At 41.8% G+C, this 13,492-nt stretch overlaps 1 protein-coding gene across 2 annotated transcripts in view; it reads left to right on the forward strand.

Moving 5' to 3' along the window:
* LOC118119488 (pro-neuregulin-3, membrane-bound isoform) overlaps positions 1 to 13,492 on the forward strand; it is a 293,803-nt gene that overhangs the window by 263,862 nt on the left and 16,449 nt on the right. For both annotated transcript variants that reach the window (XM_035173517.2, XM_035173518.2), the window contains 2 exons: positions 7,431 to 7,533; positions 11,441 to 11,567. In XM_035173517.2, coding sequence (XP_035029408.1) covers positions 7,431 to 7,533; positions 11,441 to 11,567 — 230 coding nt within the window. The remainder of the gene's footprint in view (positions 1 to 7,430; positions 7,534 to 11,440; positions 11,568 to 13,492) is intronic.

A 13,492-nucleotide genomic window follows, 5' to 3' on the forward strand; every position in this document is an offset into this window, starting at 1 on the left:
TTTCTTATTTTCCAGAGATTCTCTGTGAATGAGTTTTGGATTCCTTTGGGTCACAGCTTTGTTCTTTTTCTAATAAACTGGTGTTGGTGCTGCCGCCACGTAGAATACAGTCATTTCTGTGCAAACAGCTGCAGAGTAACACAGAGTGCACGGGACCAGACGTGCTGGTCCAGGCCCGGAGATCCCAATTTTGGTGAAATCAAAAGAAAGTTTAATATTTCAACTTGCCTGTGAAGATTGTCAGTCGCAGTTACACAAGACGTCTTGAATCGAGGGCAACTGGACTGGAGAAGGTTTCACCTCTGGTCTTCAAAGTGAAGAAGTGAAGGATCCTTGTGGATCAGAGGTGGAACTCCTCCAAGTGTCCAGCTGTCTTCGATTCAACTTGTTTGCATTAATATGGAGCTTCTAAATTTTTTTAAAAGATAAGATTAAAAAGCCACCGTCACTTGATAATTGTCCTCGATTGTTAAAAAAGTCAAGTTGCCTTATTTATAAAAGACATAATCCAAGAGTAGTTGATCAAACTTTCAAGGCAAAGTCAAACTCTGATAAATAAGGCAATTCAATAAATGGCATTAAAGTCTGTATTGTCCTTGCAGCCCTTTTATTTCAGCTTTGTTAACCCAGACCACGAACAGACCAATGGTTTAAGGTCAAGTTTCCTTAGATGTCTGGAAACCTGGACGAGATTTTGAGGGTTAAATATTTGAGAAGTGATATAAGCAAACTGAACTTTAACATCAAACTGATTCCACAGTGGAAACTTGGAAAGACAAAGCCGTGCAGGCCGTGCAGGCCGGTGGGCTAATGCCAAAACATATAACAACACACAGCAGTCTCAGAAGGAAATGAAGGCTTGGATAACCTTTTTCCAGACCACGGAGCCGGAGAATATGTGGACAGAAAAAGAAAGAAAGAAGATTACCAGTACAAACAATAGCCCCATTCAGCCACCTAATATATTCAGTATGTAAATGGGGAAATAAAGCCATCGGAATAATAGCGTAAAAGGACCATGACCAGCCAAGAGAGCATGCTTACTCTAGCACAGCAGACCTGCATAAATAAAGGTTTTATCCGCCCTCAGCAGTCTGCACTCCACACATGAAGAGTCTAATGCTGCTGTGAGGCAGTCACTGGAGGATCCCGTCCCTCTGATCTCGCCTTGCACTTCTTATGTCATTCCTTTCCTTCTTCTTTCCATGTCAGTCGTAGCCGCCTTCAGCACAGAGAGGGGGATTTTATTCACAGAGCGAAGCCAGTAGTGATGTGCGAGTCAAGGTTTTTTACTACAGGCAGCCGCTGACCTGTTATGAGAGTCAACCTGCAACGTCCGACCTGCAGAAATGAGCCTTAACGGGAGGAAGACCACTTCACTAGTTGTAACTTGAGACTTTAAAGTCAACAGTGCTATTTCTGATTCTACAGAAGCATGTTGTTTAGGTGTTTGTACTTTCTCTCCCTGTTCAGTAATATTTCTCTCAGTACTTTAGACTTCGAGTATTTATCGATCGAGATTCAAGAACCTTTATTGTCATCGAGCAAAATTACAAAACATCGCCTCAAATCACAAAGGAGAATATATACAAATAAAAACATATATGATCAAATATAAGTATATAACAAAGTTCTTCAATTAAAAAAGTAAACACAAGTTGAGGTAACGAGGATTTTAGGAGCATACGATCGCACTAAAGTGACTGATATAGATAAATATATAATACGAATATCGAGTGTAAGAGAAACATGATAAATATTTAATACTTTGGCTTCATATGATTCGTTAAATAATAGCTAAAAGTAAAATTAAATACCAAACAGCAAAGCTTGTGAATAGGGAAATACGACCAGATACTACGTCAGTCCAAAAACATTATAGATATGTAATAACTGAGATGTTATTACTACTGATCTGGTAAGATCTGTCGTCCAAACAAATAAATCAAGATACCATGCAAAGTACTGAAGGATAATTTGTCAAGACTATTGTGATATTATATCTTGTTCTGTTTTTATATTACAGTATAACTCACCTCATCTGATGTTAGAAGAGAGACAGACATGAAATCTGACTCTTTCTGCCCAGAGGCTGCAAATCTTGAAACTTGAAACTTTATTGATCCGTTTTGATGCTGATCTGCAGATTAGGATTCAAACTATCTTTGGCTTGTATGTTTTTTGTGAAGCGGTCATTCAACACTGACCTTTTTAATCCCCCCCATCATTCATCCAAACTCCATGACAACCTTGAGTCGATTCCAACGTGCTGCCACTAAACATTAAACTTTATTGCCCTCAAAATAAAGGCCAATGTTTAATTCATAATTGTACAAATGCAACACAATTTATTCCTTAATCAAATATTTGCAACAGACCTTGACAGTGTCAGCGCCTGCCAGCGGTCTGACTCATCCATATGTCCCAGACTCACACAGCCTCATATCGCCGGGATGCTTTATGAAGAATAAACTTCTTACATGTTTTAATGGATGATTAAAATCCCTAATTATGATAATGAATGGACGATTGTGCAACTCAGCAGCTAGAGTGACGTCGGACTAGGAGCCAAACTTGACCAGAATCGCAGGCCGAGCGTTAAGGTCACATGTTCTCGTGGCAGAGAAACAGTTGTGACAGTTTTGCCAGCGTCCAGCGTCGGCACGCCCGAGGGACACGCCGTCCAAACGCAGCCTCAGCCTGTCGCGAGACTTTGGTCGACTCCGCTTACGTCTGAGTTTCTGCGTCTGCTTCTGTGCATTTCTTACATTAGCAGGTGATTCCTGTATCTGTGGTATTAGATTACTTTTTAACATCCAGAATTCACAATTTTATCTCTGCACTTCACTAGAAACACAAGGATACAAGACAAGAAGATTTAGAATATAAGTTTTTGTAATATTGGGTGAATTAAATATTTAAAATACTTTCTAATTTTTACAACCAGTATTTTTACAACCTGTTTTGGGTATTTGTGATTTTTTACATGAACTGATTCTTGTATTTGTGTTAATAGATGAGAAATAAATTACTATAAAACCTCCTTCTAAAAATGTCGGGGTTTGAGTCCTTAAAATGTTTAATTTGCCCAAAGTTACAAGAACATATCTTGTAAATTTTCGTACGTGTTTTTTTAACTATGCTGCAAACAAATAGACGCAGACGAAAACACAACCTCTTTGTCAGAGGTCACGAAAATATCTGTAACCTGCCCCTTTATTAAAAATGGGTTTTACCGACCCTTTAATGTTCTTTGACATATGGATAAATGCATTTCTCTTTTATTAGCGATGTGTGATTTACAGATACTTAAGGACATGCCGTTGTGTTGTATCAGCACATCAGCGAGTAATATCTTTATATGTTTGGGCATAATGTCAAGAAATATAAGTCATAAATATCACACTCAAGGCAATAAAGTCTGGAGGCTTTAATCTTTATTGTATATACGGCTGCTTCAGGGGTATTTCTACACTTATTCCATCACTTATCGATTTGTCTGTACGGGGACATGGGTGCAGAATGTAAACACGTTCTGAATGTATAAGAATCCATACGTACGGAAAAGGTCACAGCTACGCCTCTGTATCGCTGCTGCTGCTTTCACAGTAAAATATTAATCATATTTTCTGTAATGTTGCTGTAAATAAGTGACCAGCGGTGCATGTGTGGGGCCGGACTGGAGGTTTGAAGTGGAAAATAAGTCGAAGATGTGACCTCAGCGCCCCACAGGTGGAACATGAACCTTCTTTCACTCTCTGGAGACGTGTGATTTATTCACATCAAGTGCAAACAGCAGGTGCATGTGTGCAAACAAGGAGGGGAACTGTTGGACTGCAACATAATTCTGATGCAAGCCTTTTATACCAAACTTCAGTAAACTTGTCTTTGTGACTATAATGACTGAGCTTTTTTATTAAGAACAAGTTTTAAACACGCAATTACCAGCTGATCACGTGGCCGCAATAAAAAGTCTTGCAGTAAAAGGGTCCGGAGCTTTGTTCGATCTTCAGACTGTGGCGAAAAATGGGATTTCAGTAACTCTGACCTCGGCGTGTTTGTAGGAACCTGGTTTGAGGATTCCTGAAAAGTATTTACAGCGTTAAACTGTGATGGGAAACCAAACCAGACGACAATTTCAGATTCCACCGCCGTCAGCCAGGAACAGAAATCTGAGACTCACCGATGCTGGACAGATGAAAAATGCAGCCCGGTCTGAGGGAATCTGGATTTCTGATGAAGCTGCAGATGGCGGAGTCAGGATTTGGCGTTGGATGCTTGAATCTGTCGGGTGTGAACGGTCCAGACTGGTGGTGGTGGTGTGATGTTTTGGGGGGAAATTCTGTGAATCTCAGAGGAATCTGCCATTTGACTGCAAAGTGGGGGGGGAGGCTCTGTCCCAATTAGTGTGGTGTTCCTGATAAAGTGCTCAATGTGTGTATATGTGCTCTTATTGTGTGATTATTTCAGACAATCTTACACATAAGTGCTGCTGATGTGAGTTTTCTCGCCAAATCATCAACACCATCCTTTATTTGACTTTTTTTTCACAGTCTCAATCTAACAAATTTTCCACTTCAGCCGACCATGAAAACACTCGTGTGAAGTGTTTTTTTATTCGGTGGCGACATAATCTGCCCTTGAGAACTTTTTTTATCTGCACTCCAGCTGCTTTTCTTCCATCATCTCTCTCCGTACACGAGAGCAGCACTCTGACACATCTGCCAAATTAAATAAACAACCATTGTTTGTGAATTCCTTCCAGAACGACAGCATCTTCTGATGTGAGGCCTCTATTGTAAGGATGCATCGTTTGTCAATGTCCTCCACATAAATCACTGTTCGGAGTGCTAACGGGCTGAGACGGAGGTATTGTCCGTCCATCCCATTCTTCTGAAGACAATATCTACAGAACACCTCCGGGGGGGGGGATGTCTTCAAATTTGGTCCAAACATTCAGTTGGACTCACGAATGAACTGAAGTCAAAGTTCAGAGGTCAAGTTGGCTTTGACCTCACAGACCACATGTTTCTGCCTTGTGAATGCGATATGTCAGGAACACCTCGAGAGAATCTGTTCAAGTTAGGCACAGACTTTCATTCAGACTCGAGGATCAACTGATTAGATTTGGCTGTTCAAAGGTCAAAGGTCAAGGTCACAAGGGCCTCAAAACAAACAGGGTGACTGGTAGTCAGACATGAGCAAATCAAATTTTATTTCGCTGTTAAATTATAAAAACGCAACATGAACCTTTCTCCAAACATCACACTTTAAAAGTAATTTCTCTTCTCACAGCTTTAAAATAATGAGTATTTACAAATCAGAGTCGGTTAACTTATCGTTCATCCTGTGAAAACTGTTGTGTAACTTAACAACTTTCTACTACATCTTGTGGTTTTTGTTGAAACTTTGCTTGATCCAGTGTTTTGTGCTGATAACGACACAGTTTGTCAAACAGCCTTTAATATTATTCAGTCCTGTTTATAAGCTCAGCGTAAACTTTGACTCTTAACAGCTGTACGTTGAGGCTTATGTGGCTCCGGAGAGAGCTCTTTAGGTCTGAGGAATTAACCCTGGTGGGTTCGGGTTATCTCAGCTCGGACTAAATAACTGTGGGAATGAGGTTTAAAAGACGTCGGCACTTATCAGGCAAGAAGGGTCTAATGAGCAGATTCTATTGGTTCCATTATGGATAATGGCCGTGACCCAGAGTGACCCACAGCACACTAAATTTAAATTTAAGATATGTCCGCCTTCTCTGCTCAGCCTGTTTATTTCTGATCCGTGTGAGTCTCTGGTCTTTATGGAATGTGCAATATTAACTTGCAGGAGTGATGGTTAATAATGTAAAGAGTTTCGCTTTATATGAAATGTGCCCTGAGAAAAACCTCTGCTATGATTTTAAAATCCACCTGACTTGAATTGACCAGTATCTCATTAAAGTAAAACGATGCCGGATGTAAAATACTCAATGTGCACTGAAAACCAAATGATTTGCATCATGTTGGTGGAAAATATATGAAAGAAGGTGCGGGGGTTTATTTTTTTTTACTTTGAGTCAAAAGAGGTTAAAAAGATCTGCAGCAGCACATCAGCACTCGTTATCGTCCAATACGCTGGAAATACTCTGCATCCTCACAACATCCCACCTCCCTGCTGCACCTCCTCCTGATCTCCGTCTCCCCGCCTCCCCTGCAGCCGACCTCGCCGTGCTCTCACAGGAGAACCCCCAGCTCCCTCTAATGATATAATTATAGCCAATGAGCCAATGTGATGACTCAGGCTGATTAACTGGCATCAAAACAACGCTGAACAGAACTTAAGACATGAAGCGAGAGAAACAGGGAGAGTTGCTCTAACAGTTTACTAACAGGCGCCGTGGCATCTGTTGTTCCAGGTACTATGGATGATCTACTGCACATGTGATCGCTTTAGCTTGTGATGAAGAGATCCCTGGTTTGAATTCTCCAAACAGGCCTGGAAAATCGTGACGTGTTTGTGAATAAGTATAATGCTCAGGATGCCCTTGAGCAAGACACAGTGGCTGCAGCTGCTGCTCCATGTCCCATAAGGAGCTTGTGGTTGTTGCCTGCAGTGATTTTCTGAGCAGTGGTTAAGAACTTCATCTTCTTTGCACTAAAGCGGCTGTTGAAAACCATCCCCAGTAAAAAAAAAAGAAAATAATAATAATTTGTTTCAATTACCTCAACGCAGAACCCCAACACCTCGTGTCATCGTCATGCTTTTCCAAGGTCTGAGCGACGCTTAATAAAACTTTGATTGATCGTCTATTAATGCATGTGAAGGGAACTATGATTTACTTGTAGCAAACAAGACAGCTTCCATTTTTCTCCACTAATGACGTCCGTCCGCGCCATAACTCTTCTTGTCTCCATGTGTTCGAGCTCCATTACATGTGGCATCCATTTCACCGGCAGTCAGTGTCTACCGGACCATTACTCGATGTGGTGGAGCTGATCAAATGAGCTGTAACTAAGAATAGCAGGTGCTGCGGGAGAATTGTAAACAGTTGTTTGTGAATTGTGGTTTTATTTGGTTTATTTATCACTAAGTAATCACATGTGTACAGGAAACGAATCTGCAGAGAGCTGTTGCACTGCAGTTGGTTGTTTGATGAAATTAAAACGGCTGTTTGGGTCCTGTTAACGTGGATGAATACAAATCTCAAAACTCTATTTAATTCTGTGTTATGGTGGGAATGTTATATATTATTAACTCTCATTCACACAGATGTACAAAACCACACATCTTTCTCTTCCTCCCTCTCTCTCTCTCTCTCCTCTCCTCTCCTCCGACGTCTATCAAACACACATGTTGACGGATATGTACATGATCTGTGACTTTATTTCCCAGGTGTTTGTTGTTCAAATATGTAATATGGCTCCTTCCTCTGTTTTGTTTCCCCACAGAGAGCAAAGAGGTGTACAAGAGACAGGTGCTGTCAATCACATTCATCGCCATGACGATCAGCCTCCTGGGAACGCTGTGTATGGCCCTCTACTGCCGCAACAAGTGAGATCATAAACACACAGGAAATATATGTGTTTACATCCAAACCCCTGGTTTACTAGTAAATCAAGTAGATTCTACTCTTTTATTACAAAGTTGGATATTTACAGTTTCATACAACCTGCGACAGTTTGACATCATTTCGTCTTCTGGCAATGATGAGCTCAGGAAGTTCATTGATGAGGGTTTGATGGAAACATCTGGTTTGAAATAGATTGACACTGCAGTCCCCTTAAGAAACCACAATTAAATCTGATAGAAATTGCACACACTCATAGACATCAGTGCCCGAAACACGTCAGGGTTTTTTCCACAAGTGGTTGGAGATAGGGCTCAGCTCAGGTTAAGGTAAGGGCTAAGGTTGGGCTCTGGTTGAGGTAAGGGCTAAGGTTGGGCTCAGGTTAAGGTAAGGGCTAAGGTTGGGCTCTGGTTGAGGTAAGGGCTAAGGTTGGGCTCAGGTTAAGGTGAAGGGAAACACAAACAACATCTAACACAGACACCAGCATTACACACACACACACACACAGTTCAAGTTCTGTCTTTGGATGTTTTACCCGATTCTCAAATCAATTCCATTTTTCCAACCGAGCTCTAATGGAATTTCCCCATGAATACACTGACAGGTGAATTAGCTGCAGCGACACGTCATTTCATCCCAGCGATTGGTTTTCTTTCTTCCATTTGAACTGAAAGTTGTTGCCACTGGTGCTGAAGTAAAACCCATGTTCAGAGTATCCGGTCATGTTGGGGGTGAGCAGACAAAATGCCCAAGGAGACATTTAGTTAATCTAGTGAAGGTCGGTGAAACATGTTGAGGCTTCAAACATCTAGAACGAAATTCCACACTTGGTATTTGCAACAATTTGTAAATCTCATTATGTGCACACACGTATTCATCGTCCATTACAACCCAAAGGTCACCTCACGTGGCTCCTGCTCTGTTTCCCTCTCTCTCGCTATGATCTGTGTGCACATGAAGGGTTTGCATCAGGAACTTTGAATAGCGCCGCCAGGGGAGACGCTGCACTGTCGACAGGACGGGTCAAACCTCCGCTGTGTAACTGCAGTCCGTCATTCAGAGAATATGGACTGTGCAGGGGCCTGTGAGAGATGGCACTGTAATTCCATAGGCATCCCTCCATAATATGATGATATGAGTGAGTGAGCAGCCTGACAACAAGATAATCGGATCAAGGAATGATGGACAGGCACTTTCAATGAATCTGTAATTGAGTCAGGGAGCTGTTCAATGGAGAAGATGCATACAAATCAGGAGCAAGTGCAAATCTGAGCCGAAGAGACGGAGCCGAAGGTTTTTCTCCCCCGAGAAGAAAACAGGAGCCCGACATACAAATGACATACAAAAGATTTGTTGATTAAAGTTCTTGACATGTATCTTTGGCGGCGACATGCAGCCGATACGGACGTGGAAAGTATCTCTGAAGATTTAATTGTTTTTAAACCGTTGAAATCCAAAAGAGCTGTTCACCTGTTTCTACAAATGTTCAGAGAAGCTCGCCTCAGCTGCTGCTGCTACAAAGCGATGGTCCTGTATCCAAAGTTTATTAATATTCAACGTGTCACGCGTCCTTAACAATGCACGTGACAATCGCGAAGCCGATAATTAGATGAACACTTCTCGAGATATGCGAGACACGTACAGACAAACGGAGATTTCTGGAATTCGTAGATAAACTATATGTAGTGTTATTGAAAAGGTCACGTTTGGTGTGAGCTGAAGCAACAATAGATCAGGCCGTTGCAGAAAGTTGGTGCCTGGTGTCAAACAAGTCTGAAGTTATTTATTTATGTTGTTTGTCACACGAACTTAATAAGTTGAGACCGTGAGTTTCAAGATAACGAAGCTAAACTTTCGTCGTGGCACAAACAGAGGGTGATGCAAGACGACAGAGGACACGCGTTTCTCTGCGAACAAAGAGTTTGACGGCGTTTTTCTTTTTATCGCAGCTCAAGCACACGCTTTCATCACAAGTAGCAAACACTCACTTTCACATGCTTAAGCATCAAATAAACAGGCCGACGGTGCCAAGGTTTCACGAGAGATTACAGATCTTTCTCATTAAGTAAACACTTTTCCAAAAGTACAGGGTGGCAAATGTCACGGCCCTCTTCCAAGAGAATGTAATTAAAGCGACACAGAGGTGAAGTGGATGGCAGCGTTCTGTGAGGCTGTTGGTAAACACTTCATTACCATCGCTGTGATTCAGCAGCGGCTCTCAGACCGGACCTGTGGAGGCTTCGCGGGCTCCATCTGATAATGAGCACAGCACAATGAAGTTGTGATCGTCAACCTTTTCATCCGTCGCTGTAAGTGGTCGGGTAACGAGGGTCCTGATGATTAAGAGCACATCCTGTACATTAGTGGGAGAGCTTTTTCTCTTTCTTTCAGATGCAACAGAAGTCAGATTACGGCATCCTGCTCCACGAGGTCTAATTATTCCATTTCCTCCAACGTGATTGTCTGCAGACCTCTTGTCATGAGTCATGAGTCAAACTAAATACTTTGTCAGTCAGTGACGTCTGTCAGTCAGCGTCTTTGTAAAGTTAATACTTTTTCCTTTTAATAAAAGAAAGTTTGAGAATCTCGTCTTAATGAAAAGCAAAGTACATTATTTAAACTGGAATAATAGACTTTTTTTATTTCTGCCCAGAAGAAAAGGAGATGTGAAGATGTACAGATGAATAAAGTTCCTCTGGTCAATAGTGACTTTCTTCTTCTTTTCAAGGGCGTGAGTCTGGTAAGGATTGCAGTTTGACTCATTTAAAAAATAATATGTAGGTTGTTGAGTCTAAAACTTTGTAGAAAAACATCAAAATTCTCTGCAGTGTCCTTGACAATAAAGACTGAGTATATTATGGATATTTACCAAAGTAAAGTAGGACACATGGACCATCAACTTGTTCTTTAGGCTTATTTGTGTACGAAATAATGTCGATTTTCATGAGAGCATTAAAACAAAGCTGCAGGCTTTATTCTGGGAAACATCTTTAATGCTCGTGTTTTTCGGTTTGAAATGCAAAACGGGAACAACTGTAAACTGCAAGTGTTCAGTCACTGAAATCTCTACTAGAGGAAACTGATGTGGGAAAAGTGAACATATAATCATCACATATAATGAAGAAACATATGTGTTAGCAAATGAGACATGAACCAAACTAAAAAGTCAAAGTACACAGATGGTTTCTGTCATTTGAGGTAGATCTTATCGCACTGATCTATGGTCAATGTTTGTGTTTTCATTCTCCCTGTAAATTTGGTTTTAATTTGTAATTTGATGCCATGAAAATGAAGTGATCGGTGCGAGATGGCAGCGTTGATATCCGGGATATTTTGTATTAATTTCTGGATAGTGGGAGGAAGTGGAGACGTCATCTTTATCTTCAGAAACCTTCAGAAACATTCTGGCCGAGTTCTAGCTTCTGTTATGACCACCCATACCGGACATGTTGGTCCTTCGTGTGCCACTAAAACAGCTCTGACCTCTGACCTAAGACCCTGTAGGTTCCCTGTTATATCAGACATGAGGTCGGCACTGGATCCTCTAAATCCTGTAACATGTGAGGTGGAGCCGCCACAGATTGGACCCTGTGGACGGTTCTGTCCCTCACTCGCAGCTGCTGACCCCACAACCCTCGGCATTTCTCAGATACTCCATCTGACAGTAACCGTTTGGCCTTCGTCTAATTCAGGTCTCACAGCTGCACATTTCTTCCACATCCGACACACTGACATCATGCAGTCTAACAACTCAAATCACATTCGATGATTTGATCATTATTGAAATGATTGAAATTGAAATCTTGTGCTGATCCGCTGGGATGAAAACCTGCAAGGATTCATTTAGCCGAAATTCAAATTCATCACCATCCTCTTTTTCTTTCTGCTCAGGAGACGCAGAGAGAAGCTCCAGGCTCATCTGAAGGAGAGTCGCAGTCTGAAAAACTACTCTGCAAACTCCCACAATCCCCTGGATGCCAAGATGAGGGCCCAGAACACCAACCTGCAGATGCACGAGGTGACCACCCGCTGTGTTTTTCTTGTTTCTATCTTGACGTGTCGCTGTCTTGTTCCCCATACACCTTCCACAGATTCATTTTCGACATGAAAGCCATTAGCCGCTATTAGCACAAACATAAAAACACTATTGCTAAAGCCAGCAAACAAACTAAATTAAATGTCTGGCAGCCGCGCCCCTGAAGAGACGATCGCAAATCAGACGTATACAGTGCACGCCGACATTTACACCTCGGCCTGTTTGCATCCATCACTGAATTCATCAGCCCCCTGTTGTTTTAGCTGCATATGAATCAGTGTGTCTTCCCGTCTCCACCTGGCCACTTGCGTCTCGCTCTCAGGTCTATGAGCGAGCGAGCGAGCAGCCGAGCAACCGTTAAGTGGTTTGGGAGCCGCGGAGCTGGCTAGCAATGTCATTCATCATCTTTCCAGCACTTTGTCATCACATCTCTCCCAGATGTGCGTCTCAGAATGGCCGGCATGAAAAACACTGCCTTAATTTGACTGTCACTCAAATCCACATCTGCCACCACCTAAGGAGAATCTGTGTGTGTGTGTGTGTGTTTGTGTGTGTGTTGTGTACAATTATGTAGAAATTGATCCTTCCTACATGCCCATCACGTGAGTTGCCTACTGTATCTATTCTACACGGGTTTGTCGAGAAGCATCATTGAATCAATTCTATGTTTCCTCCAAGGGCATGATTTGAATTTCCAATGAAGCAAAGTGTTTACATGAGCGTCTCTGCATCCATCATCAACACCGTGATACACACAAGATGGATAAACCACCGTGTGGGAGAAGCACAGCAAATAATTGGAAATCATTGGGTTTGAGATCCGATCACTCAGACGACTGAGGTGGACAACAAGTGCATCCTGAGCCGCATTGAAGGACGTCCTCATTGTCGTCCGTCCACCATGGTTTCGTTATGAACTGAAATGCATTAATTAATTTGTGGCTTGTCACAATATCCACATTGAACGCCACATGAGGATTTTCCAATTTTTTACAAATTCTAAAGGTGTAAAAAATTTGATTCCATTGTAGAGCCTCTCTGCTCACCCCCCCTCCTCCCCTCCCTCTGTCAAATACTGAAAATGAACCTGTCTGTCAATGACTGACAATACAACGAATTTGCTCTTTGCAGTGATGTAGCTCTGTGTTTATTTGCATATAGAGCGAGGGGGGGGAGTGATCATTCCAGATGCATGTGGTGTTGCATGTTAATGCCAGGTATGAACTGGGCCGTAGAGATAAATCCAGTTCATGAAACATACAGTCCAAGATCCAATTTACCTCATTTGTCCCTTTTTTTTTGCTCATTAGTGACAAGTGCCAAATCTAGATCAACTTTAAGAGCAAAAAGAGGGTAAACATATTTAATTTTAGTCTTTTGAGTTTTACTTTCATTAAAATGCATCCGGTGACAATAACTAAATATCAGCCTCAGAACTTAAGGCGCTTTTACACTCAGCCTGCCGTGTCCAGAGCTTCTGACTTTTCAGTTTAGTCCGAATCAAATAACATTAAGAATTGACAACAGGACGAAGTCAGACACAAACCAATCAGCCTGGTTCAGCCTCTTAGTCTCTTTTCCTGTTATTAGCCAAACTGCGTGGCTGTTTCCAGGAACCTTTCAAGAAATGATTAGGAGATAGCCGAGCTGCAGAATAAAGCATTGACGCAACTAGAAGTAGAATCAACAGGTCACAGAAGTAAAGATGTGTGAATGGAGCACACTCCACAGGCTCTGTCAACTTTAATATATAGGCTCACAGACTTTAAAGCAGTAGGACATTATTGCCTGAGGATCTGCGCTTGAGTTTGAGTTCACAGGGGGTTCAGATATTTAAGATATAGCTCGAAGACACAGCTAACCACGGCTTGAAAGCAATCTGTAAAATCTGGAGTTGGTGAAGAAGA

Source organism: Hippoglossus stenolepis, chromosome 12, assembly GCF_022539355.2.
Source record: "Hippoglossus stenolepis isolate QCI-W04-F060 chromosome 12, HSTE1.2, whole genome shotgun sequence".
Classification (NCBI taxonomy): Eukaryota; Metazoa; Chordata; class Actinopteri; order Pleuronectiformes; family Pleuronectidae; genus Hippoglossus; species Hippoglossus stenolepis.